Source organism: Bombyx mandarina, chromosome 11 (genome assembly GCF_030267445.1).
Source record: "Bombyx mandarina strain Sakado chromosome 11, ASM3026744v2".
Lineage (NCBI taxonomy): Eukaryota > Metazoa > Arthropoda > Insecta > Lepidoptera > Bombycidae > Bombyx > Bombyx mandarina.
This window is the reverse complement of record NC_143218.1, coordinates 8,836,130-8,861,834: the sequence shown is the minus strand read 5'-3', so window position 1 is coordinate 8,861,834 and position 25,705 is coordinate 8,836,130. Positions and strand designations below refer to the sequence as shown.

The 25,705-nt window shown below is 37.9% G+C and overlaps 1 protein-coding gene across 3 annotated transcripts in view; it reads left to right on the top strand.

The window, feature by feature from the left end:
• Eip63E (cyclin dependent kinase Eip63E) overlaps positions 1-24,345 on the top strand; it is an 88,115-nt gene extending 63,770 nt beyond the window's left edge. For all 3 annotated transcript variants that reach the window (XM_028173243.2, XM_028173245.2, XM_028173244.2), the window contains exons 4-11: positions 9,261-9,463; positions 12,868-12,959; positions 15,901-16,075; positions 16,714-16,838; positions 18,034-18,170; positions 18,853-18,992; positions 20,379-20,637; positions 21,232-24,345. In XM_028173243.2, coding sequence (XP_028029044.2) covers positions 9,261-9,463; positions 12,868-12,959; positions 15,901-16,075; positions 16,714-16,838; positions 18,034-18,170; positions 18,853-18,992; positions 20,379-20,637; positions 21,232-21,299 — 1,199 coding nt within the window. In that variant the 3' untranslated portion in view covers positions 21,300-24,345. The remainder of the gene's footprint in view (positions 1-9,260; positions 9,464-12,867; positions 12,960-15,900; positions 16,076-16,713; positions 16,839-18,033; positions 18,171-18,852; positions 18,993-20,378; positions 20,638-21,231) is intronic.
• The last annotated feature ends 1,360 nt before the right edge of the window (positions 24,346-25,705 follow it).

The following is a 25,705-nucleotide window of genomic DNA, read 5'->3' as shown; positions in this document are numbered from 1 at the left end:
AATATACGTAAAAAGCCTATCCTTGACTGATATCTTAACTTATCATACATGTCGAAACTCTCATAAATATTATCTTTTGTAGGAAACAACTCTTTTACATGCCCTCTGGAAACTAATAAAACAAGAAGACACCTCGGGTCGGTTCCTTTGCCAAAAGAAAAAACTGAAAAGGTTTCGTTCAAGAATTTCTTTCGTCGCCCCGTTTTCCTTACAAACTTTCTTGTTCTACTTTTAGGCAGCTTTGTATTCAATGTATTTTGTGTTTCCACAAGTAATGTCTACTTTTCTAATAACGTTTCCGAACAATGGCTTCACTTTAGTTTCCATGATCATATTTCCTCGGGGGAACTCATCGTCGTTCGTGTAAAGAATACTATACTATGTAGTAAATACTATGAATTCACGAAGGATTCCGCGTTCACGTCAAAGGCGTTCCGTACTGTCTTGTAAGTCTGGTTTTATGAAACGGAGAGTAAAACGGTTTATATTCTTTTGTATCGAATGAATCTTTATTATGAAACATGTACGGATAGAGCTGATGTATTGAATAAAGGGAAAATGTACGTAAACACACCGTTAAGTGAATGTTTGACTCTTTCAGGTATGAAAAAAGCTTAGACGTAGTGAGATGTTTGTTTTTTTTCAAAAATGAAGGGAGTTTGTTAGGTTCTACATTTTCTAGTAAAACCGAACAGCTGTAATGGTCTATTGAATGATTAAAAGTCTCCAAAGTTCATTGATATCACTACGTGAACTCCTACACTCAGCTTAAAATAAAAACCCGTAGTCACGATTCCATTGGAATAACAACTATTTTACCCTTCAAACTGGCACGCACCGCTGCTTAGCGACGCAAATAGGTACGACTGTGTTTATAAACAGACAAATAGAACTTCCTAATCACAAAGCCATTGTAAAGAACACTCGCTGCGGACATGCAGTCAAAATAAATACAGGTTAAACGAAGGCACGATGCCCGAAGCTCGTGACAAGCTCGCTTCGGCTTTTGACAAGAGTAAATAAACGCAAAAACGGTAAATGTTTACACGCCGATCAGTACAAACGAGAAACATTTTGCTTTATTTTTTGTTACGTATCGCTCCGATTTTAACATGGCATAACTTTGCATTTATTTATTCATATGGCTTTAACTGCACGAGCGTAAATGTAACGCAATTAACAATTAAATGTATCTGACCCGTGTTCACACACGATGCTATCCTACTGAGTTTCTAGCCTAGTTTTCTAGTCTAGTGGGTCGCGAATACGATCCGTTTGTAGATTCTGTGAATCATTGCTCTTGCTAGGGCTCTAGTGTTAGCAAATTCTCTCAGGTTGAGCCCGTGAGCTCACCTACTCCTACGGACTTAGCTGGAATATAGCCTCTTAAGCTACCGACGAATACGTAGAGGAAAAAAGCATGATGTTCATGATTTAATAACATCATCCAAACAACTTATAAAGCGAAACTACCTAATGTACCGTGTTGTGAGTGCAGACGGTCAGTTAACCTATTTCTGCCACAAAGCAGGCAATAATTTGGGTTTAAAAGAACGTACAAAAATTGAATTGAGACGGCAACGGTCATGTCTCAGCTAGTTGTGATATCTTTGGGCTCTTACGGCCTGGCCACGGGGATCGGCGGTGCGAACAGCGAAGCGGTGGACGAGGCGACCATTCGCGCAGCACCGTTTGCAGGCCACGGGTACTCACGTTCGCCGCCGCGACTAGTAAGGAAGTCCGACAGCGAAATGTCTATATCGAAATTATCTCGATATTGCTTACAAATTAATAGTATTTGGTTCAGGACCTATTATTTGGAAAATATTGTGAAGTACATGATTTGAATAAGAATCGGAGTATACCTATAGATGGAGAATTCCACAAGAAGTACGAGAAATACTTTGGGTGGCTAGACTTCCAAATAGCTGGTCTAGCTAATATTTCAGCTACATTTTTTTTTATTGCTTAGATGGGTGGATGAGCTCACAGCCCACCTTGTGTTAAGTGGTTACTGAAGCCCATAGACATCCACAACGTAAATGCGCCACCCACCTTGAGATATAAGTTCTAAGGTCTCAAGTATAGTTATAATGGCTGCCTCACACTTCAAACCGAAACGCATTACTACTTCACGGCAGACATAGGCAGGATGGTGGTACCCACCCGCGCGGACTCACAAGAGGTCCTACCAGCAGTAATTACGCAAATTATAATTTTGAGGGTTTCATTTTTATTACACGATGTTATTTCTTCACCGTGGAAATCAATCGTGAACATTAAAATTTGTTGAGTACGTATTTCATTACAAAAATTGGTACCCGCCTGATATTCGACTACCGGTGCATCGCTCAATACGATTGCACCGGACGTCTTATCCGTTAGGCCACGACGGCTTTAAAAATATAAAATAAAAAGTATAAAAATTTCGGCGTTCATTTTTCGCGGCGAAAACAACTAAACTCATTTAATCACTGCACTATTCGCCGCGACTACCGCTCGACTCCGTGGCTTGCGCCGTCCATAATCATGCATTTGTTTTGCTCGCCCGCAGCATCGTAAGTCGCCCGCGCGATTCGCTCGGTACATTCCGCCGGTCGCTTCGCCGGTCGCCGGTGCGCGTGGCTTGTTAGGTACATTTCTATGCTCTTATTTTAGTCGCTAGACGCTTCGCCGTTCGCACCGCGCGAATATTCGTATCGGCGAATGTCCCGTGGCCAGGCTGTTAAGGGAACTTAAATAATTACTATCAGGTGGATCGGGAAAGTACTAGGTAACAATAATACGCTGATAACAATATTTTAGAGAAAATACATTAAAGTACTCAAATCGTAATCGGAAAGTATACTTTCGTAAACAAAACAACGAAATTATCCGAGTATCGAGTAAATCTCCGAGCTCGTAAACTTATTTTGAATTTACATTAAGTCTTGGGTAACTTTGATAACTTAATTTCATAAGATGTATGGGTTCTTGATTCATTTTAACTTGTTACCGAGCGGGATTATGTTCGCGGCATCACTTCACAATCCAGATCGTTTAGACAGAGGGGCTTAAATCTCCGAAAGTATTTATTCGCTTGAACATGATAAGCATAACCACTTGTCACACGATTCAATACACTTAAGAAAATTATCACAAAGAATAAAGGTAATTTGCGTAATAATTATATTTTTGGCGAATAGAACGAGTCCTGCTTGGTGGTATATATTACATAATTACATAATTAAGAGATTTATAAAAAAAAAATCGTTTCATAAAATTACAGCAGACAAAGTTCTTTTCTTACTTATATATGCTAAATACTATATGAAGATGCTTATGGCCAACTCGGTGTTAAGTGATTTAAGAAACCCATAGACGTCATAAGGCTAATACTCACTCACCTTAAGATATGAGGAACGCATTATTGCTTAGCCGTAGAAATAGGCAGCGTGGCTTTACCGGTACGGGCTCACAAGACCTCCTGACAACGGAAAAGCAGATAATTGACAAATTTTCCAACTATAATGTCTATGTAGGTATAGTAAAATCATTACACGTAAGTACAATTTGATTATCATATCTTTACGGGATGCTTTATCTTAGATAAGTTAAATGCGGGGGTAATGAATATGCAGTTGGCAACTTGATTGTTCTTCTGGCGTTGCCGATGTTTACGTGTCCATAGGCAAGAGTAAATTCAATCGCAATTTAAAAAAAAAAGTTTCTTCCCATCTCCGTGTTAGTACAAGAAACCCTAATAAAGATAAGGTCAAAGCGAACATGCAACGCTATTTTGTATGCAAACGTGTTATTGTTTCGCTTTACAATCCCTTAGGGTTGTACGAAACGTCGTGAATAAATAAACGAGTAATCTGGCTGTTTGCACTGGACTGGACGTGGGCAGCTCATCGCTGTAAAGATAACATAATATTATGACGTTCGTGTTTGTTTTTACAAAGTATTTTATAGATTAACATGTTATGAATTGAGAGAACGCAATATATCTTGAGTATTGTTACGCGCTGGGGATAGGGATAACTAAAAATTCTATCGAATTATACATTAATAACTGTATTAGCACTTAGAACACTTTAAATTTCTTAATTCACTTCTTCCGCTTCGCTTCAGGTGATCTGTTCGCTGTTTCGCTTCGAGTAGTTCCGATTACTAACTGTGCGTGTCATCTCTGCAACGCTTTTATAGTCGATACGACATCCCTAGAATCGTCGAGAACATTCCTCACAAGTCGAGTACATTCGATATGTGTTTCGGCTATCTGTCAATAGATGGCGTTGTACTTCTCGAGCGTTCTAGATGCTACTAGATCCTTCGATATTCGTTTGGCCATTCGGCGATAGATGGCGTTACTCTTACTGCCGTAACAGTATTATTATTCCCATAAATTTTGAAATTAGTAAACTTTCGGCATATATCGTTGCTGTAATTGTTCAGTTTCTGATTGTCAAAATGTCAGCGAGCGCCGTCTACCGTGATACCGAAGCTCATTCAAATCCAGCCGCCAAGAGCAATGCGCCGATTTATATTTCTCTTATACTTGTATTAAGTCTTTAATTTGTCACATAAGGGTACAATAAATACAGTCCACGCACAAATACCACAACGCACCGTACATATCTATGTGGTATATTTCTGGAATTTCTCCAATCCTTCCGAATATTTCGCAGAAATAAAGACTACTCTTAGCCCTAGGCGATGTTATTATAGCTACACATGTCACATCAAAAATAACATATTATTATGTAAATTCGGCAGTTTTCGTAAGTAGTAATAAAGTAATGCCTATTAATGTGTTTTATTTAGACCGATCGCGCTTTGAACGTTATTCAAACGAAAATTTCAAGAATTAATATACCTGCAAACGTCATTGAACCCAAAATCCATTTGCTATGGAATACTACTTACATGTATATGCTGCTACTTACAGCTTACAGAAATAAAAATATTATAATTAAATGTCCTTACAAACTTACTTATCAAATGTTCAGACATATATCTGCGCACAGAAATTGTCTTAGTATAGAAACAGAATACATCACACATTAATATTCTTTGATGAATTGCTAAAATCTTGTTCAAACGATCCATATCTTGCATAATTAAATCTTGCTTTGTCCTCAGCGACTTCGCGTAACATAATTATAAGGCCGTTCCGACTCATGTTGACATTTCTCTTGTGGCGTAAGGCCTGTGTCACACAAGCTTATCCAATACATAACGTTTCTTGTACAAATAACAGGTATATATTTTTTTATAAAGGGTACGGACCAAATGAACGCACAACTCGATTGATTCGTAATTAAAAAATGCTACTAATGCAATGCTGTAATCACTGCAAACCGATTTGACGGTGAGTACTCACTCCTTCGTGCAAGTTGTTTTTTTTATTGCTTAGATGGGTGGACGAGCTCACAGCCCACCTGGTGTTAAGTGGTTACTAGAGCCCATGGACATCTACAACGTAAATGCGCCACCCACCTTGAGATATAAGTTCTAAGATCTATAGTTACAACGGCTGCCCCACCCTTCAAACCGAAACGCATTACTGCTTCACGGCAGAAATAGGCATGGCGGTGGTACCTACCCGCGCGGACTCACAAGAGGTCCTACCACCAGTAACAAGTAGTAGCAAGTTCTTAAGAAACGTTTTTGGGATAACTTTTCTTTTTAATATTGATGTGAGGGTAGCTTTACCCTAACCCCCGACCTTAATAATAACGTAAATCGCTGATTGATATCCGTTATCCCAGAGGGTTTCGCCAGTTGTACGGTAATTAATGGTACATAGCGCTTTTGTGCTCAATTTCGATCCCGGCGACTAATTCCGCCCGACATTTGGTCGTAGAAATTGTTGTGTGTAAAGGAACGCTTGAGGCGGAAACCTTGCTGTACAAGATCCTTGTGGTAATTATTATAATGAACGTCACTGTGCCCTGAATAATTGAAGAATATATGCTAGACGTATAATTCGAAATTTACTAAATAAGTGATAATTTGACTCAAAAAACTAATGAGAATGTACGTACATGTTTTTTAAATCACTATTACGTGCGTACTATGAAGTGAGTAAAAATAATTCGAAAACCGAGCTCAAAGATTATTAATATTAGGAGAGGTATATGTCTAGCATTGGACCAATGGAGCTATTAACCAGAAGGTATGCAAACATATGTATATTCTGCTTTGAGAGTACAGGATAATATTAATAACTAGCTGACCCGGCAGACTTCGTAGTGCCTCAATCGATAAATAAAAGACCTAAACTTTTGTATAAAATAAACTTAAAACAAACAAAAGGAATCCGCCCGACGGGGGAGACATCAAAGGAAAAACAAAATTGTTATTTTGATTTAATTCCCAGCATTTTTCATATTTATCTACCTTTTAAACCTTCTCTGGACTTCCACAAATAATTCAAGACCAAAATTAACCAAATCGATCTAGCCGTTCTTGAGTTTTAGCGAGACTAACGAACAGCAATTAATTTTTATATATACCTATAGATAATGTAATTGAAACTTCAATCTTGTCACTTCACATTGAGGTAATTATGGGCTTCACTTACCACTTAAATACCAGGTGGGATGAATTTTCGTAAGTCCGTTTGAAAATAATAAAAAAATTGTCAGTTTACATTTAATTCTGCATAACGATAAAAAGGAAATAATTTTTCACGCATTTTCATAAATCACCGTCGGATACCCAAAAATGTTCAAACTCGTTTGCGTTCTGTCGTGAATTAATTTTCATTAGAGGTTGGAAGGTGCCGTATATTATTGTGGAACAATGTGAATTTGGATTGTTGCCAGATAATTCGAAAAGTTCCTTAATTCGGTCATGTAGCCTGTCGTCTAACGCTATAGCACAGATTTAATTACCCTTAATTATTCAAAAGCTCAATAATCTCATCGCTATACTGGTATAAATTTTGAAAAGTAGCAATTAATATGAATTTAACCTACACTTATTGATCAATTGATGATATAAAAAAAACAAGTTGGATATTCAGTCGGGTTCTCTAATCCAATACACAACTATAAGACTTATTGAAATAGAAGTGGCGACTAACTTGTATTTCAAATCGGTAAAACTAGCGCATAGTTTTCCATTTCGTAGTGCCCATTATATACCCGCGCGTTTATACAAAAAACGATAATCCTTCTAGCAAGTGGAAAGAGTATAGTCCGCAGTTTCAGGAGAGCATTTTGCGGTAAGTAGCGACATGGATCGGCCCCTGGAATTGTTGATGTCCTTTGATGGCAATTAAACATTTTTCATTAAATGTTTACGGGTTTTTTTTTTTTTGAGAGAAAAAGAGTATTTGGGACAGATACAATATGTGTCAATGTGTAACATTCATTAATCGAACCGGCTATAGAACAATTACGTTTTTACGGCAATTACAGCACCCGTCAGGACGAAAGACGACTTGTCAGTATTAATCATACATACATTCTCGTAATGCAAAGGCGCGGTCATAATAACAAGGAAATTTACTGCACAGTAAAACATTTATGTCCCGCGTTTCGTGAAAAATGACAGAAAATTTAATACACCAATATGTAATGCATCCAGCGGCTATGAAACGGCTGTAATCATAAAACGCGATCATTTTGTGTACACGACACTGCTCCCCTAAGTATTCATGATATAAAGGTAAAATGGTTATGTGGACGTGGCTTATATATTCTTAATACATTATAACTGTTACCTTGTATGACATTTGAAATACTCGGGACTGAAATTACCTACATATATTATAAGGATCAGTACGTGTACTGTATAGGCCTTTTAACAAAAAATAAGGCTGCCGACTAACCACATATGTCATGCGCAATTGTTGAAATTTCGCTGCAGGTTATATTGTATACGTTTGAACAGGAAACAAACAAACGATCCAAACTTTTAATGAAACATTCATGTTTAACCCAATTCGCATTTTGTAACTGAATGATTGTGTCGCATTCAATATTTGTACGGAATTATTAAAAAAAAGCGAGGATGGGAATTTAGGCAATAAAATTAGTGTGGCGCCCCGTGGTCTTTTAGAGTCCCTTTACGAGGGAAGTAGCAACACACCCGTAACCACCCTCTGACCTACTTATTCTTAGTAAGGTATCTGTATACACAGATAGACGGTACCGACCGATCATACTCAATGATCTTTTTTTTTTATTGCTTAGATAGATGGACGAGCTCACAACCCACCTAGTGTTAAGTGGTTACTGGAGCCCATAGAGATCTACGACGTGCATTTACCATGCCACCCACCTTGAGATATAAGTTCTAAGGTCTCAAGTATAGTTACAACGGCTGCCCCACCCTTGAACCCGAAACGTATTACTGCTTCACGGCAGAAATAGGCTGGGTGGTGGTACCAACCCGCGCGGACTCACAAGAGGTCCTACCACCAGTAAAAACTAAATAATCATTTACAATTTGACAAGAGAATATGACATCCGAATCAAATGCAAACAAGTTTTAAGTAAACGGCAGTCATCGATTAACATTCATCGTTAATTCTTCATTTCCTCGTTAATCTAAAAGATAAATTGTGTTCGTGATCGATTTGTTCCGTCATCTACGGATTTGTTGTTCGGGAATGATTTATACGTTTCGCGTTCGCATTGAGACGTACCCGTCGCGATATCGAACCTTTGTAACGCTAACACGCTTCCTCGAGTGCTCCTCGAATATTGGAATACCGATGCCGCTCAAAACGATTTCTTCAAACGACGTCGTTTCAAAGTAACATTTTTATATTTTCGTTCATTAATTTGCTCACTAAGTGCTTGCCGGAGACATTCCACGAGGATCCTCATTCTGTCAATCGCGAAGCTCTCAGTGGTTGTTTGCATTGCAAAGCAGCAACGTTCGTATCGCGAATGCTATAAGTAGGTAGAAGCCATGTAAATTTTCTACGTTTAAATTCGAGTATGAAATGTAAAAGGGGAGCCGAGGAAATTGTCAAAAAACATTAAATTGCCTCTCAAACAAAATTTATAAAGGAAACATTAGAAAATATTATATTGCTCAAGTTATTTACGCAAACGAATATTATTTAATGTTTTCGAGGGTGGGTGGCTTCTCTGTGAGCGTTCTTCAAGTGAGTTTACGCTTGAGGGGGATTTGTTATGCAAAAAAGAACCACATGAGTTTGCTTGTTAGTTGATTGACGTTTTAGGTTTTGAATTAATTTTAAAGAGAAATAAGACTTATGTAATGGGTCGTTTTGACACGTTTATATTTTGTTGTAGAGTGGAGCGAAGGTGGCAACGGTGAATACCGTGTCCGAAGACAGTTGTCAGTCTCTTCAGATTCGAAGCTCCTGGACGAAGGTGCGAGGGAGGAGGCGCGAGTTGTCATGAGGCCGAAGCGACCTCCTAGACCCAAGAGTGAAGCGTTCCTCGGGCCTCACGAGCAGTCCAGTAGACGCACCAAGCGATTTAGTGCCTTTGGGGTTAGTAGCATTCCTGCATCCATCACGATTTCAACCATTTTTGTTTATTGATTGCGCAGCCCACGACCCACGTATCAAGTCGGAGTCCATACACATAATAACCTGAATGCCACCACAGACCTTGAGACTTGAGGTCTATTATCTCAATTGTATAGTAATTACGCAAATTACAATTTAGCAAAGCACGTACCTCTACTGCATCCCAATCATTCAATCTTAATAGACACTTATATTACGTAATTCAGTAATCCCTATTTGAATTCCTCTTCCAATTATCTTAAACTTTTGATTCAAACATGTAATTTGAAAATAAATTATTAGAAAGGAAGTATAAAAAAGTAGAACACTTGACAAAGTCCTCGAGGAGTGTTTAAAACTCCGCTGTGAATTGTTTCTTTGTGATTTATTCAAAAATTCAAATTGAACAAACACAATTGGAGATTTTTTTCTTTTTTCTTTATTAATCAACTGAATGGTCCCGATATTGGCATACCTGAAAATATAATACAAAATGCCAATATTATGTGTTCATATAAACAAAATTGGAAATTGAAAACAAAAACAAAATTAGAAAAAAAGAAAAAGAAAAAATAGAAAAAGAAGAAATAGAAAAGAAAAATAATAATAAAGAAACTTAAAAATAATCCGTATAAAGTTCCTGTCAACAAAATTATACTTCAATAGCTTTAGCCCGCAACTTCGTCCGCGTGGAATAATAGTTCACAAATAATGCTTTATTTTGGAACAAATTTGTTTAACATAAAAAACGTTATAGTGAGCCAACCTTTATATAGACATTATTATGCTGTCGCGCACTTTTTTAAGATCTTTTAAAGGCGAACAATTCTGTCATACATTATTTTAGCGAAACTTTAACCGTTTCTGCAGCGCACGCAACGGAAGCTCTCAAAAGGGAAAAAAACCCGATTTTGAAACATTCGTTATTGGTGCTCCGCTTGTATTGATCTTAGCGTGATGTTATATGGTCTTTTTTTTTGTTTTTTTTGCTAGATGGTTGGACGAGCTCACAGCCCACCTGGTGTTAAGTGGTTACTGGAGCCCATAGACATCTACGATGTAAATGCGCCACCCATCTTGAGATATAAGTTCTAAGGTCTCAAGTATAGTCTTATAGCCTTCCTCGATAAATAGGCTATCTAACACTAAAAGAATTTTTCAAATCGGACTAGTAGTTCGTGAGATTAGCGCGTTCAAACAAACAAACTCTTCAGCTTTATAATATTAGTATAGATATCCAGGAAATTGATATAAACGTAAGTCCAGTATGTTTACAATTTGAGTGTAATTTTATCATATTTCAAATAGACCTGACGCCAACTTGACCGGTTTCGACTTGACCGTTATTCTTATTACGTTTTATTTTGGGAAAACGAGACGTAATATAAATAAAAGAAGTGATATAAATCCCTCATTGGTCCTCGGCGTTGCGTCGAGCCGCGCAGTATTGTTAGTTTACAAATGAGGCGAACGGAGTCATCGCGACGTTGACAGATGACGCGGGATGGGAAAGGCAATCCTCAGTCATCGCAAGGACGTGCTACAAATTAAGATATTACGGACCGCTTTATTATTTCTTGGCAAATGGCTTGTGGTTGCTGACTGTTCAACTTCGTGACGTCAAGAATCTTTGATGGCATTCTACGTCATTCTACATCTAGGCTAAGCTTAATGATACTTTAATTGAATATTCATACTGATTAAATTATTCAGTAAATTAAATCAGCTAACAACGTTTTATGCTTTTTGCAACAATAGTTTTGCTATAGATTTTGTATAGCGGATATGAACATTGACGTCATTGTTCAATGTAATATGCTCTGTCCAGCATTAAATGAAAACTTTCGTTATACCCTTGTTATTACTGAAGAGAACTTTAATTTGTTTTCGTTGATATATTTATGCTTAGCCTTTCATGAGACAAAAATATAAGTTTAAATTTTCAGTTGTAAATAGATTCGTCTGAAGAAAACGCGGGCGTATTGATTAAAACCAGAACATCAGAGTGCAATTGAAAGAAGTTTAACGTTTGTTTATTAAAACCCGGAAAGTATCACACCGAGCCGCATGCATCGGCAGACGAACCGGCGGAGAACGCATTAGTCAAGTCAAATATTTAGACGGCACATACGCGGCTCGAGAGTGCCCGAAGAAAGCGAAACGATGTAGCTCCACCGAACAGACGATACTTTATAAACTAATCGGTATATACTGCCTCGGGTGACTGTGGCTAAATTCGAAACTCGAATATTTCGAGTGGCGTGTTTCGATTCGAACTGTGCTCGCGACACATCTCTATATTCTATTTCGAGTTGTGTTCACGTCATAATTTTCCACTGTTTTCATTTTAAACCAAGTTGGTTGTCACACTAAAGATGTGGAACGTTTATTCTTAATTCGAATCTGTACATCTTTTTTTTTCTTTTTCGAAAAGCTTGATAGGATTCTAGTTGAAATCGTCAAAGCTAATAACAGAATTAAGTAGGGTATGTTGTGACCTCAAACTGTCTGCCCTGTTTCGACTTTTTTCTCCTACCTATTCGCTGGTAGCCTAGGGGGATATTCCAGCTATGCCCGGACGGGTAGGTGAGCTCACGAGCTCAACATGAGAGAATTTGATAACACTAGCCCTAGCAAGAGCAGTGCTTCGCAGAATCTACCACCGGATCGGAAACGCGACTCACTGAGAAGATCCGGCGAGAACCTCAGTGGGCTAACTTTTTACTAAGAGAAGAAAAGCCGTCATACTAATGGGCGGCGCTTTGACTTCTGGTAACCGCTGAATACGATTTTTTTTTGTTGCTTAGCCGTGTGTACGAGCTCACAGCCCACCTGGTGTTAAGTGGTTACTGGAGCCCATAGACATCTACTACGTAAGTGCGCCACACACCTTGAGATATAAGTTCTAAGGTCTCAGAATCGTCACAACGGCTGCCCCACCCTTCAAACTGAAACGCATTACTGCTTCACGGCAGAAATAAGCGGGGCGGTGGTACCTACCCGTGCGAACTCACAAGAGGTCCTACCACCAGTAATTACGCAAATTATAATCTTGCGGGTTTGATTTTTATTATACGATGTTATTCCTTCACCGTGGAAGTCAATCGTAAATATTTGTTAAGTACGTATTTCATTAGAAAAATTGGTACCCGCCTACGGGATTCGAACACCGGTGCATCGCTCGTTACGAATGCACCGGACGACTTATCCTTAAGGCCACGACAACTTCAAAAATGATGAACTTATTTGCCCACCCACGTTATTGAAAATAGTTTATCTTGCGATGATCGAAACTTTGCGTTTCATTGCGGCACTCTTAGTACGCGTTTAAACAGCGGAGGTACGTTAATAAATTTACATTAAAGATTGTTTTTTTTTGTTAACAGGGTGACTCTCCGTTCGGTAAATCCGAAGCTTACATTAAACTGGAGCAGCTCGGTGAGGGTTCCTACGCTACAGTATATAAAGGTTATAGCAAGTAAGTTTATTATTTTCTTATATATTTTGTTTTTTAGCTTAGCTTACACTGGCTTCGACGAATATTCAGTCAAACATTCACAGATTAAACAGAGTTCGGTGGTTGTAAATCATCGAACATAATATATATATTTTTTTTTGCTTAGCTGGGTGGACGAGCTCACAGCCGAACTGGAGCCCATAGACATCTACCACGTAAATGCCGCCACCCACCTTGAGACATTAGTTTTAAGTCTCAGTTTTTACAGTATAACGGCAGCCCCGCCCTTCAGACCCAAACGCATTACTGCTTCACGGCAGAATTAGGCAGGGTGGTGGTACCTACCCGTGCGGACTCACAACAGATCCTACCACCAGTAAAAATAATACTCATATCTCAAAATAATACTCAATACTCATAGCTCGTCTCGCTAGGCTTCCTGAAACATAAGGTCCCCAAATTGAAAGCCATCACTGTACCGGGGCAGCAATAGTTTGAACTAAGCTTATCGGTGCCTGCTCGTACTTTATTGTAGAACATTTCCTTGAGTAAAGTGCAAAAACCCGTGATCGAAAAGGTCGTAATACTCTGACACACATTTTTTTTTTGTTATGGGCGTTTATATACCGCTAGGCCACGTGTGGGTCAATAAATGGGCCAGGTAGCGTTAGTGGTTAGCAAAGTTATCAAATTTACCACAAAGTGTTTATCATAGCTACTGTCCACTGGTAGTACCGAAAGGTATGACTGCTTCGCGGGAGAAACGGGGAGAAATAGGGGAACCCCCCACTGCGAGTTAAATACTAACACTTAAAATACTAAAACTATCTAAAAAAAACTACTAAAATACTACCAGTTAAAGTAGTAAAGAATGTGTAAACAACTTCATTGGTCAAGTATTCGATAAGAACTTGAAACGAATTAATCAGACTACAAAACATTTGCGTGCCTGTGTAAGTTTCACACATGCAATACATCATTTAAAACAAAATAATTGGCGTAAACTTTTAATTATGCACTGAATAAATTTCAAACGAACGAAATAGTAATTATGATATGTATTTATTAACTTATTAAACGAATTTCGTTCTTGAACTGACCTGTTTAAAGTTTAAATCAAATTGTCGAAACTCGCTGCGGTTTCACAGAGTGAGGTCAGGTCGAGTGGACGATTTTACCGTTCACTTTTCGAGAATTTTGTATTTCAATTACTTCATCCACTTTGGCTTTACCGGTAATTATGGTACAGATGCATTCGTTGAAACTTTAGAGGTAAATGATTTGTGTATTACGTTGTTACGAATAAGACCTTTTTTACCTTGCAAATACCATATTTGAGTCGTCTATTATCAAAGGTGGCAATCTGTGCATTTGGACAAAAAAATGTTATTGATATGTCAATACAGATTGATTTGAATATAATCGTCTCCTTCAAAGAATACGGTTCAAAACCTGCATTAAATAAAGGTTAATACTTAACCTGTTATTTATCTAAGATGTCGTTCAGAGTTTTGTGACTGCCAATGGAATACAAAGTCAATAATTCGTTTTTCTGATTTACCAGTAATTGTCCAAAAGTCACATTGCCGGCTTTGATACTAGTCGACTCATTTAAATTTGATTCGCTATGTGTAAGATTTATATATCGAATGCGAGACATTTGTCGGTCGTGATTCAGAGAGGAAACTTGATGAATCTCGCCTTGTTTAATGAACGGTTGTATTGATGGCACGAACGATAGCTATCAATTACCGTCATTACGAATTGTCTGTATGTAATATTGTTACAAAATTGTAGCAGAAATTGATGGTATATTTGCAAAAAATTTATGAACAAAACGTGTATCGATCGCTCTTAATTTGTTTTTGTTTATTTGATTTTATATTTGTTCGTTCGAGTATCACGCAAAACGATTGGATTTTGATATTTGTGAAACACTACTTCTGCAAGTCAATAATAATAATTATTAATAATTTATAATAATAATAATCATTATTATTTCAAAAGTCATCGTGGCCAAAAATTCAAGGTACCAGGTTTACTCGTATCAAGCGAAAACCTCTAGAAGTTGCGTCATTAAACCGATTCCGGCAATTTCACTTCAAGGTTTTCCCCAAGCGCGATGCTTAACGATTTTAAACCCAAACTAAAAACGCATCGATTGATTCTGAATATTTAAGTTTAGCTATTTGCTTATACATTAAATTGATATTTGTCTTCGTGTTTAGGCATAAGGGAAATATTTACCAGGAAAAAAATACACTGTAAACTATAAATAGCTAGAATATCGCGAATGTCAAAATCATAACGCACAAGCTATTAAATTAATTCATTTGAATAATATTAGTCTAGAATTTAAAATTATGCAACAACGTTCATGACTGCTCTCAGCTATTAGCTATTAACAATGCTACTGACAACGGTGACAAATTAATGATACATTATCTCAACACAAAAAGACAATAATGGTTAATGAACCAGCAATGGAAATTAAACTTGATACAGGCAACCCGCATCGCGCAGTTACATTGACCTAGCGTGTCATCTGGTTTTTATTTATGGTACATTACTGCTATTTTATAAGTCAGTAATAGTAAACATTTTCCTTCCTGTCATGGTTGCGTTAGTTACCGAAACCAGATCCCTTACTATAAGTGTACTTACTAATAAATGAACGAATCTAGATAATAAATATTCTGTATCGAGTCAATTAAGTTTCGAAGCGACAATCTATCTTCGAGAAGTGTAAGTGCTGATAGGAATAATGAATCACTCGCTTCGGATTGCCTTTTACGTTACACAACTTTCGATTTCAATGTGACAAATCCAATTTTCATTGATTCAACATCAATATGAGAAATCCCAAATTTTATTTATCAACAAACAATTATAGCTGATGATTTATTGAAGAAAAAAAAAACACAGACACGGTTATTAAACAGATAACGTTTTTTGTCAACAGTTTAACGCAACAAGTGGTAGCGCTCAAAGAAATCAGACTGCAGGAGGAGGAAGGCGCGCCCTTCACCGCGATAAGGGAAGCCTCGCTCCTCAAAGAGCTGAAACACGCGAACATAGTCACGTTACACGATATAGTTCACACTAGGGAGACCCTGACGTTCGTCTTCGAGTTTGTGGTGAGTTCACAGGAAATTTTTAATAACACACCTGTTTTGCGATTGGCAGTAACGACAGATAATCTAGAAGACTGATTTTCGTGTTACTGTGTATTAAAATTGAAGACATGAGTGGACGAAGGGGATATGATACGATTTGTAAATTTTGAGAAAACTGGCAACAAACTTTTGTTAGGTACTTGTACTTTTTCGTACGTAACTCCTTCATCACATGCAATTTCTGAAAATAGCCTTTAAACTAGGAGTTTTAAGGTCTAATATGGTTTTTAAGCACATAATACCTTCATTCCATGTAAAGCCTCAAAAATCTTAAAAATGGTACTTAACCCCCTCATCCACTCATGTCTTCAATTACAGGATGTCTGTTTTTAATTCTGCAAATTAATTGCAATCTGATTTTAAATCGCAACAAATGTACTGATGGGAGTTTGCTGTACTGATGGGATGGACTGTTGTCCATAGGATGATGCAGTACTAATAATGAAGTTGAAATTAAAATAAATTCTACATAGATCATCACATGTGATATTTGGAAATATTGATATGAAAATTTAGTGGAAAGGGTGAATTTAATTCATTTCACAATGTCCGTGAAATAATGTTAAAATAAAGATATTTTTTTTCTGTTCTCATAAAAGGATACGGATCTTTCACAATACATGGAGAGGCATCCCGGAGGACTGAATCATCACAACGTTAGGCTATTCATGTTCCAACTGCTGAGGGGACTCTCGTATTGTCATCGGAGAAGAGTATTACACAGGTACAACTACCGTTTCTGTGTGTCGTCTACCCTCATCAGTGCTCACATATCAATTTTAAAACCTACCATACGATTTTGAACAGAAATACTATAATTACTGTTTTGATATCGAGTATCTAATTGTTGTTGAGTTTTAATTTGAGAGCTAATTATTTAAGCAGTAACTCTTTGGTAAAAAGAAATTAAATAGTGTGTGTGTTGAAGAAAATTTGACATTTATGTCATTCTTGGATGTTTAAAATGATGTTATTGATTGTATTAAGGCGGCTCCTGGATTTATGTAATGTTTTGGAATTGATTTAAACTAAATTCGCAGATGTGAGCGCTTCACAGCGATAGTAATGCGCTTTTCCATCAAGATTTGTTCCGATTTGCAGAAAAAAATATATTTATGTATCTCCCTTTAATTTAGGAGTAATTTTGTTCAAATAATTGAGTTTATATTGTAATGTAGTCTTTGGTCCAACGTAGGAATTTCGCGGTATGCAAATAGGCATTCAATGGTCGGTTAATTTTTTTTGAAGGTATTCTTTCCTCCTCGGCTCGGCTCGGCTGAAGGTATTAGCGGCTTAGTGTTCCCAAGTCGTCTAGTTTAATTAAACACACAAGAGTGTTTGTGAATTGTATATTATACCTCATGTCTTAATCTGGGTGGGGACATTCATGATGTAACCCATGTACGTTTTATAAGTCTTCGTTAGCGGTGCCATTCAAATAGAAAAGCAACTCAGACGTAAATTGCTTCATTATCCCTAAGAACGCATAAAGTAGTGCGTCATTTTTATTCCTAATCGGGATATAGTCTTTTATCTCTAGTCCAGAACTTAAAAAAAGAAAGGGACTCTTAAAATAATTTTCAGTATCTTAAACATATTGTGGTTCGGGTTCAAGAAAACGTCCAAAATAACGTAATGACAAAGAATATCGTGGGATTAAATCCTAAAAATAATTATAATAATCGTTTATAAAGGCGGACTAATTGAATCGTGTATCTCACACTAGACTTATCTTCCCATAGCTTTTTATACTGACTCTCAACGCAAAAGATACAAATCGTGTACAATATAAACCATACCAAATTTTCCGTCGGGCTTGTTTAATGTACGAGATTTCGCTCCCAAACTACGTCTGGAAACTTCGGAACACGTACATTAAAACGTGACAGACAATCCAGTTGACAATATAATTTCCACAGGGACGTGAAGCCGCAGAACCTGTTGATAAGCGCCCAGGGCGAGCTGAAGCTGGCCGACTTCGGTCTGGCGCGGGCCAAGTCGGTCCCGAGCCACACGTACTCGCACGAAGTGGTCACGCTATGGTATCGACCACCAGGTTCGTACAACTACAAATTCTATTCGTGCTCTATCTAGCTGGACAGACGCCCGGACAACGTGAATGCTACCTCACACGTTTAAGCGTAAGGTCGAAATTTCAATGGCGTCGTGTAACGTCCGCCCCGCCCTTCAGAGTTGACAAGGTTGTGGTATCCACGAGCGCGGACTCATAAAACGGACATTCAAATATATAACATGTATATCGATTTAGACTTTTATCTGTACATTATTGTATGTTAATCTCCACAATACTTAAAATGATTCCTCCTTTTCCTGATATAGGTTTCATACAGTTAATAAATAGTAATGAGCGCCAACCTTAAAACTCTGAGGATATCGTGGGACTACGTTCGTTTGTAATATCAAGAGTTATAGGGTAGTTATTAATAATAAAATAATAGGGACGTTTACAAAAAGATGTATTTTACTAAACGATAAACAACAGTTTAATGCGAATATTTTTTAGTCGAAATTTATAAACGTCACATTTAATTAGTTCAACGTCAAATCAATTCGTCGTTTGTATAGCGCTGCTAAACAATGACGTCACTGTACAGAATGTTAAACTACCCTCGGTCTAAATAGGTAGTTCAAAAAGATGTAACGTTGTTAATTCTGAGTCTTTTTTTTCAATTTGTTTTGTTATTTTTTTTAATTACACGTGTTGGTTTCGTCTCCAGACGTTTTATTAGGTAGCACGGAGTATTCGACGTCGCTGGACATGTGGGGCGTGGGCTGCATATTCGTGGAGATGATCTGCGGCGTGCCGACGTTTCCCGGCATCAGGGACACCCACGACCAGCTCGATAAAATATTCAAGGTATGCCTGTACGAGACCGACTCGTTTCCTTTGTTGCAATTCGGTACTACTCGGCGTGTACACCCCGACAGTGTTTCCCAAACTTTTTTGTGGCATGCCCCACTGTAACGTTTCTAAAAATTTTAATACCCCTCACCTATAATTTTAACATTAAAAATTTGATTTGTTCACTTAAGAAACATAAATGATAGGTTTTAGGAAGAAATCACTAGATTATCACACAGTACAATAACTTATATTTCAAAACATATAATAGAAAACTGAAATTCAAATTCAAAATCATTTTAATACAAATTTTCTATATTTATTTTGTGCGATTACCCTGCTTATTGATCAAATTGCTCCCTTGTGAGGCGTGGGGCCCACGTTGAGAAACACCGCTCTATAATATCGGTATACTTGTATGAAATTTTTTTTTTTGAATCTCGACTTCTAGCTTATAATTTTTTTTAGATGAAATATTTAAATAAATCTCGTTTCCTCTTCTTTGCGTCGAACTGTAATGTTGAAGGTCGTGATCGTCGTGATGATGCCTGTCCTCATAAACCTCATCAATTTGTATCTATGTGTATCTATCAATACGAATTTGAAATGGTCACTTTGCAATCATGGATATTAGTCCTTTGATCTTGAGTGTTAAGGGTTTAACATACTATATTGTAGCGCAAATTATTTATTGCTTAGATGGTTGGACGAGTTCACAGCCCACCTGATGTTAAGTGGTTACTGGAGCCCATAGACATCTACAACGTAAATGCGCCACCCAGCTTGAGATATAGTTCTAAGGTCTCAGTATAGTCACAACGGCTGCCCCACCCTTCAAACCGAAACGCATTACTGCTTCACGGCAGAAATAGGCGGGGCGGTGGTACCCACCCGCGCGGACTCACAAGAGGTCCTACCACCAGTAATTACGCAAATTATAATTTTGCGGGTTTCATTTTTATTACACGATGTTATTCCTTCACCGTGGAAGTCAATCGTGAACATTTGTTGAGTACGTATTTCATTAGAAAAATTGGTACCCGCCAAACTTTGTTTTAATGTATCCAAAAATATATAAGTTTTTAATATTTTACATTTTTTTTTATTGTTTACATGGGTGGACAAGCTCACAGCCCACCTGGTGTTAAGTGGTTACTGGAGCCTATAGATATCTACAACATAAATACGCCACCCACCTTGAGATATAAGTTCTAAGGTCTCAGTATAGTTACAACGGCTGCCCCACCTCTCAAACCGAAACGCATTACTGCTTCACGGCAGAAATAGGCAGGGCGGTGGTACCTACCCGCGCGGACTCACAAGAGGTCCACCAGTAATTTACTTCATGGAACGAGAATTTTGAATCGCTTTGAGAGACATAACGGGTAACGTTCGTTGTAGGTGGTGGGCACGCCCACGGAGGAGAGCTGGTCCGGCGTGTCCCGGCTGCCGGGCGCGCGCGTGCACCTGTCCCGCGGCCCCTCCCCCGCGCGCCCCCTCAGCTCGGCGTTCCCGCTGCTGCGCGAGGCGGGGCGCGACGCCGAGCGGCTGGCGGCGGCGCTGCTGCAGCCCGACCCCGCGCGGCGGCTGCCCGCGCACCGGGCCATACACCACGCATACTTCGCATCCATACCGCCCAGGATACGGGACCTGCCCGACGGTACTTCCACCCCGCTCCACTCTACACTACGAACATCCTTTAGTTATCTTCTAAGCATTCTTCATTAATGATACATTTAACTAGTTTTTTTTATTGCTTAGATGGGTGGACGAGCTCACAGCCCACCTGGTGTTAAGCCGTTATTGGAGCCCGTAGACATCTACAACGTAATTGCGCCACCCACTTTCAGATATAAGTTCTAAGGTCTCAGTATAGTTACAACGGCTGCCCCGCCCTTCAAACCGAAACGCATTACTGCTTCACGGCAGAAATAGGCAGGGTGGTCGTACCTACCCGCGCGGACTCGTAAGTGTATTGTGTATTGTAAGGAGTGTAGTGTAAATAAGATTCTAAGAAAACTCCTTCACGTCTACTTGACTAGTGCAACACCCTTCGCTGAAGCAAAGTTCATCTATACTATCTAGGTTATTCTAGGTGATAAAGTTTCTTTGATCCCGCTATTGCCGATGTCCGAAGGATTGTTCGTTCATCTTGCTTGGCTATTTAGAATATTTTTTGTGTGTTCTGATTAAAAACCAAAAGTGATGGAAAATTGTCACGGAAAGTGCATTAAAAATGATAATATTGTTGCAGAGGTATCGATCTTCACCGTGGAGGGCGTGTGCCTGCACGCGGAGGCCCGCCACGGCGCCGTCAAGTGAGCGCCCGCTGCAAGGGACGCTCCTATTCCTATAGTCTTAATTGCGTAACGGCACCGACGCGTCTCCGCGGACCAAACTCGGGTTAGTTCTCTCGTCTAGAATAAAAGATGGGCATCGAATGCCCCCGCGGCGTCCCCCGCAGGCGCCCCCATCCGGACCCCCCCTCGGATCGCTCCCCGTGACTAGCGCTTGTTAAGCTTCCGACGGAATATCCATCCATTTAATTCAATTATAAATTATTATATGGTGACAAGGTAACAGTTAGGTGACGAGTGTGTGAATATATATATATATATATATACATAAATCTGTAAATGTATAATGAACGGAGCAGAGTGCCATTTTATATCTATAATCGAGAAGAGTATGACTTATAATTTAAAAAAATAAATAAAAAATATTTTTATTCTGTGAAAACACTTATACGCTCATAATTTTGGTATGAATTTTTAAAGATGTTTATTTATAATTCGCATTAGAGATTATTTGTCGTTCTGATGCACGCGATACGATAATGAAATTTTATCTATACTTCTTCCGGGATGACTATTCGATTTATCGATATCGATACGTGCGTATCGAATAGTTTCCGTATCGAGTATCGTTGTAATTAAACTTGTCTAATTGTAACTGCACGCATTCCATCCGCGCATCCATCATAAATCTATGTTCAGTAATGCGAATGAGTGATACGACGTGAATTGATCCGTACAAACAAAATTGTTTAATAGCAAAAGACAGATCTCAAATTATTATCGGAGTGCGGGACCGTCCTACTGTAAATTATATAGTGATAGGTGATTCGATGACTTATTACTATAGTACTAGAGTTTTTTTTTTTATTATCTGTGGATGAGAAGGGTAGGGAATGGACGTTAGGCTCCGTCTAGACTAAAAGATTAGTGAAATTAAACTGTTTAGCGAAACGTAGTGGTCCCTCGCGGCGTAAGGTTAGGGAAGCAATGTATCTTACTTGGAAGCACCGGCGCATTGGCAACTTGTATGAGAGAGTCCAGAGTAAATATCGATATCTCAAACATCTCGTCTCGATTAGATTTAGCTGATCGTCTGTGATTCGTAATAGTCTTAGCCGTATCGAAACTGTAGAACACCAATTTGTGCCAACGTTTATTATGAATGCTTAATGAAACAGCGTCTAATAGTGTGGTAGGCTTAAACTGTATTCTAGATTAAAACCAATTAGAGGCAATATCTTTGTAGGCATCGGCTAGTGTGGTGGGTAAATATTTTAATCATAAATGGTCTTTAAACGCACATTTTATCGATATTCGTACGCAATATTAGTAATATTAATTCGAGAACTACACTAAATATATCGTGAATATCACTGCCAATAAAATCGATTATTTGAAAATGAAATCGATTATTATTAGTATCGAGTTGTCAGTGTGCACGGGTACTAATAGTTAGCGTAGAACAACTTAGGTAGACACCTTTGTGTACCGAGCTTTAGTACATTTTAATTCGATGATGAAGGCGGCACTTGTTCGTGCCATTGAGTTACTCGTGTTTGGTTGTACTGTGGTCACATCTGTACCATCGTTAATAACAGATTTCGACCTCATATCTCAAAGTAGATTTCACGTTGAGTTGTCCGTGGGCCGCGGCGGTAACCACGAGTGGGCCGTGAGCTCGTTCACTGATCTAAGCAATTTTTTAAGCAACTAATTTAATTAACTTTATACAAAGTAAATAAATGCTTTTTTTTTTTATGTTACTGCAGCGGTAATATTTAATTGTAAAATGATTGTAAATTTTTAGTACTTTGTCAGTAAAAACTGTAATTACAGTTAATCGTCAACATATTATAATAACAATACTAAAATTGGTTAAAAAATAAAAAATGTGAAACTAAGTGCCGCCATTATCATTCATACGATTGTAGATAAATGTAATTAAATTAATCAATACGTTTCCGAACACCAAACACTTAGTACGTAAAAAAATGTAAATGTTTCAATGTGAAAATTGACGCATAATTTTCATTTTGTTTGGATTGTAAATGATTTGTTGAGTTTGTTTGTATGTTGTTTCGAGTCGGGTCTTGGTTCTCGGGCACAAGTGTAGAAGATCTTCTGCGTAGACGATCTTCTGCGTGGAATATATTCTGCGTAGAAGATCTTCTGCGTAGACGATCTTCTGCGTGAAATATATTCTGCGTAGAACATCTTCTGCGTAGAATATCTTCTGCGTAGAACATCTTCTGCGTAGAAGGTAAAACATAATTAGTTCGATCGGTCGGCACGCGTTAGATGAGTTCCGATTTGAATCCGAGGCCTCGATTCTATTGAAATTATAAATATTTGGAAAGTGAATACGTTAAATCACCCGTTGAAGAGAGGCAGGCACCTAACGCACAAAGCGTTTGCTGTAACACATCATTGTTAGGGATATGTGAAAAGAGATATGTTAGAAAATAAAAATAAAAATCGGAGCATTTATAAACAAAACATCATTATAATTCTGTTACTAGTGAAATTATGTTTAATTTTACATTTTTATGTGCCGATCCAAGTTTAATGTTTATATAATCGTGACGAAATGACACGACGCATTGAGATTAAACTCTGTTCATTTTGTTGTTCGTGCCATTCTTCAAACGTGGCTTGAGAAGAGTCCCCGACGGTAGGACGGGACGGCACGGTGAGGGCGGCCACTTTTAGTCGGATGGGCCGTCTGCCAATCCGTTTGCGTGTTCAACTCTTTGAAAGTCCGACATGTAAATATTTGTAATCGTTTAGTTTAAAATCGTTTTATTTAGTATCCTTTCAGTCTCACATAAGTTGCCATGCTGTTTAAATGATTCATAATAGTAATAGCTCAGTCAAGATTTATGTTTTCTTTTCAATATTCGTAGAATAATAAATAAATGAATAATGAATACATTGCTTATTACGAATTCAATTTTTTTTTTAGTGATTATTATTTTTTTGTATTGTGTATAAACAATGTGCTTTTAATCATTGAAATGAATGTAAATATGATAATTGAACTGATAATAATAAAAGTTTTTATTTCTTAATGACTTTGTTGTTTTATTGTTTTAAGCTATATGTACAGTGCAACCTCGATATAACAAATCGGAAGGGAGCAAGTAAATATTCGTTATATCGAGTAATTCGGTAAACTGAGGTTTGTTATATTAAGGTTAGGTTGGTCTACCATTTGTTATAACGAGGTAAAAAAAAAAAGTTTTATTCACCTCAACACTGCGTACATACTCATCTTGTTATAGCGAATAACTTCTAGTAATAAATGATAACACATTTTTATCAAATTACATTATGTATTTACTATTTAAAAACAAATAGGTAACATTTTTTTTTTCATTTCATGCCATGCTTCTTAAAAAGAACTTCATTTCATTTCATAATATAATTTTTCAAATAAAAAAGTTCATTACAATTAAAATAAGACTTGACCTATTATGGTCTTAGTTACCAGGTCATAAAATCCCTTAATAAAATTTGATTAATCAAAATTATATAAATGCCACAAAGTCCGTAAATGTAAGTAGGTATCAAGGTGGGTTCATACATTATGTAGGTAATTTAATGTTAATTATAAAGATTCGCACAACATAACTCACGAATTAAAGGTAAAAAATCAACTAGATCAGCACTATTTACATTACGTCCCATCAAACAAAACACACCGCAAATAAAACGCGTCGAGACTATTCTATGGGATTAAGGGTCATATTGGTGGGAACGTTATATAAAGGTTTTGGTTTGCCAAATTAGTTAATTAGAGGTATTTACACTTTTTTTATAGTTGAAAATTCGTTATAAAGAGGTTGTTCGCAAGAAGTCTTGCAATGTAAAGGTATATTTTACATTGACTCTTATGGAAAATTCAAGGGGACTACGAAAAAATAGTTAAATCGAGGATATTGTTAAATTGAGTTTCGTTATATTAAGGTTGCATGCACTGTATCTATTCCCTTGTAGGTAATTAATACTTTTTGAGGCCAAGCACTAAGCCATAGTCGGCTCAGTAATTAGAATACATAGAGATACCTCTCAATACAGCTTCGGTAATCGTTCTCGACGACGAAGAGCTCGGCGAGTAAATTAACCCACAGACACAGCCCACTGAATTTCTCGCCGGATCTTCTCAGTGGGTCGCGTTTCCGATCCGGCGGTAGATTCTGCGAAGCACTGCTCTTGCTAGGGGTCGTGTTAGCAACGTCATCAGGTTAGGGCCCCGTGAGCTCACTTGTTCTGTGAATCTAATATAACCCCTCGAGGCTACTAAAATAGGTGGAATAAAAAACCCAGTGATATATGTCGCTCAGGAGGGTCGATTTACTCATGCCGTAATGTGAATACGGTTTCTCGCATTGAGTCAAGGGACATGTAGCCGATGCCGGTGTCGTAAGGTGC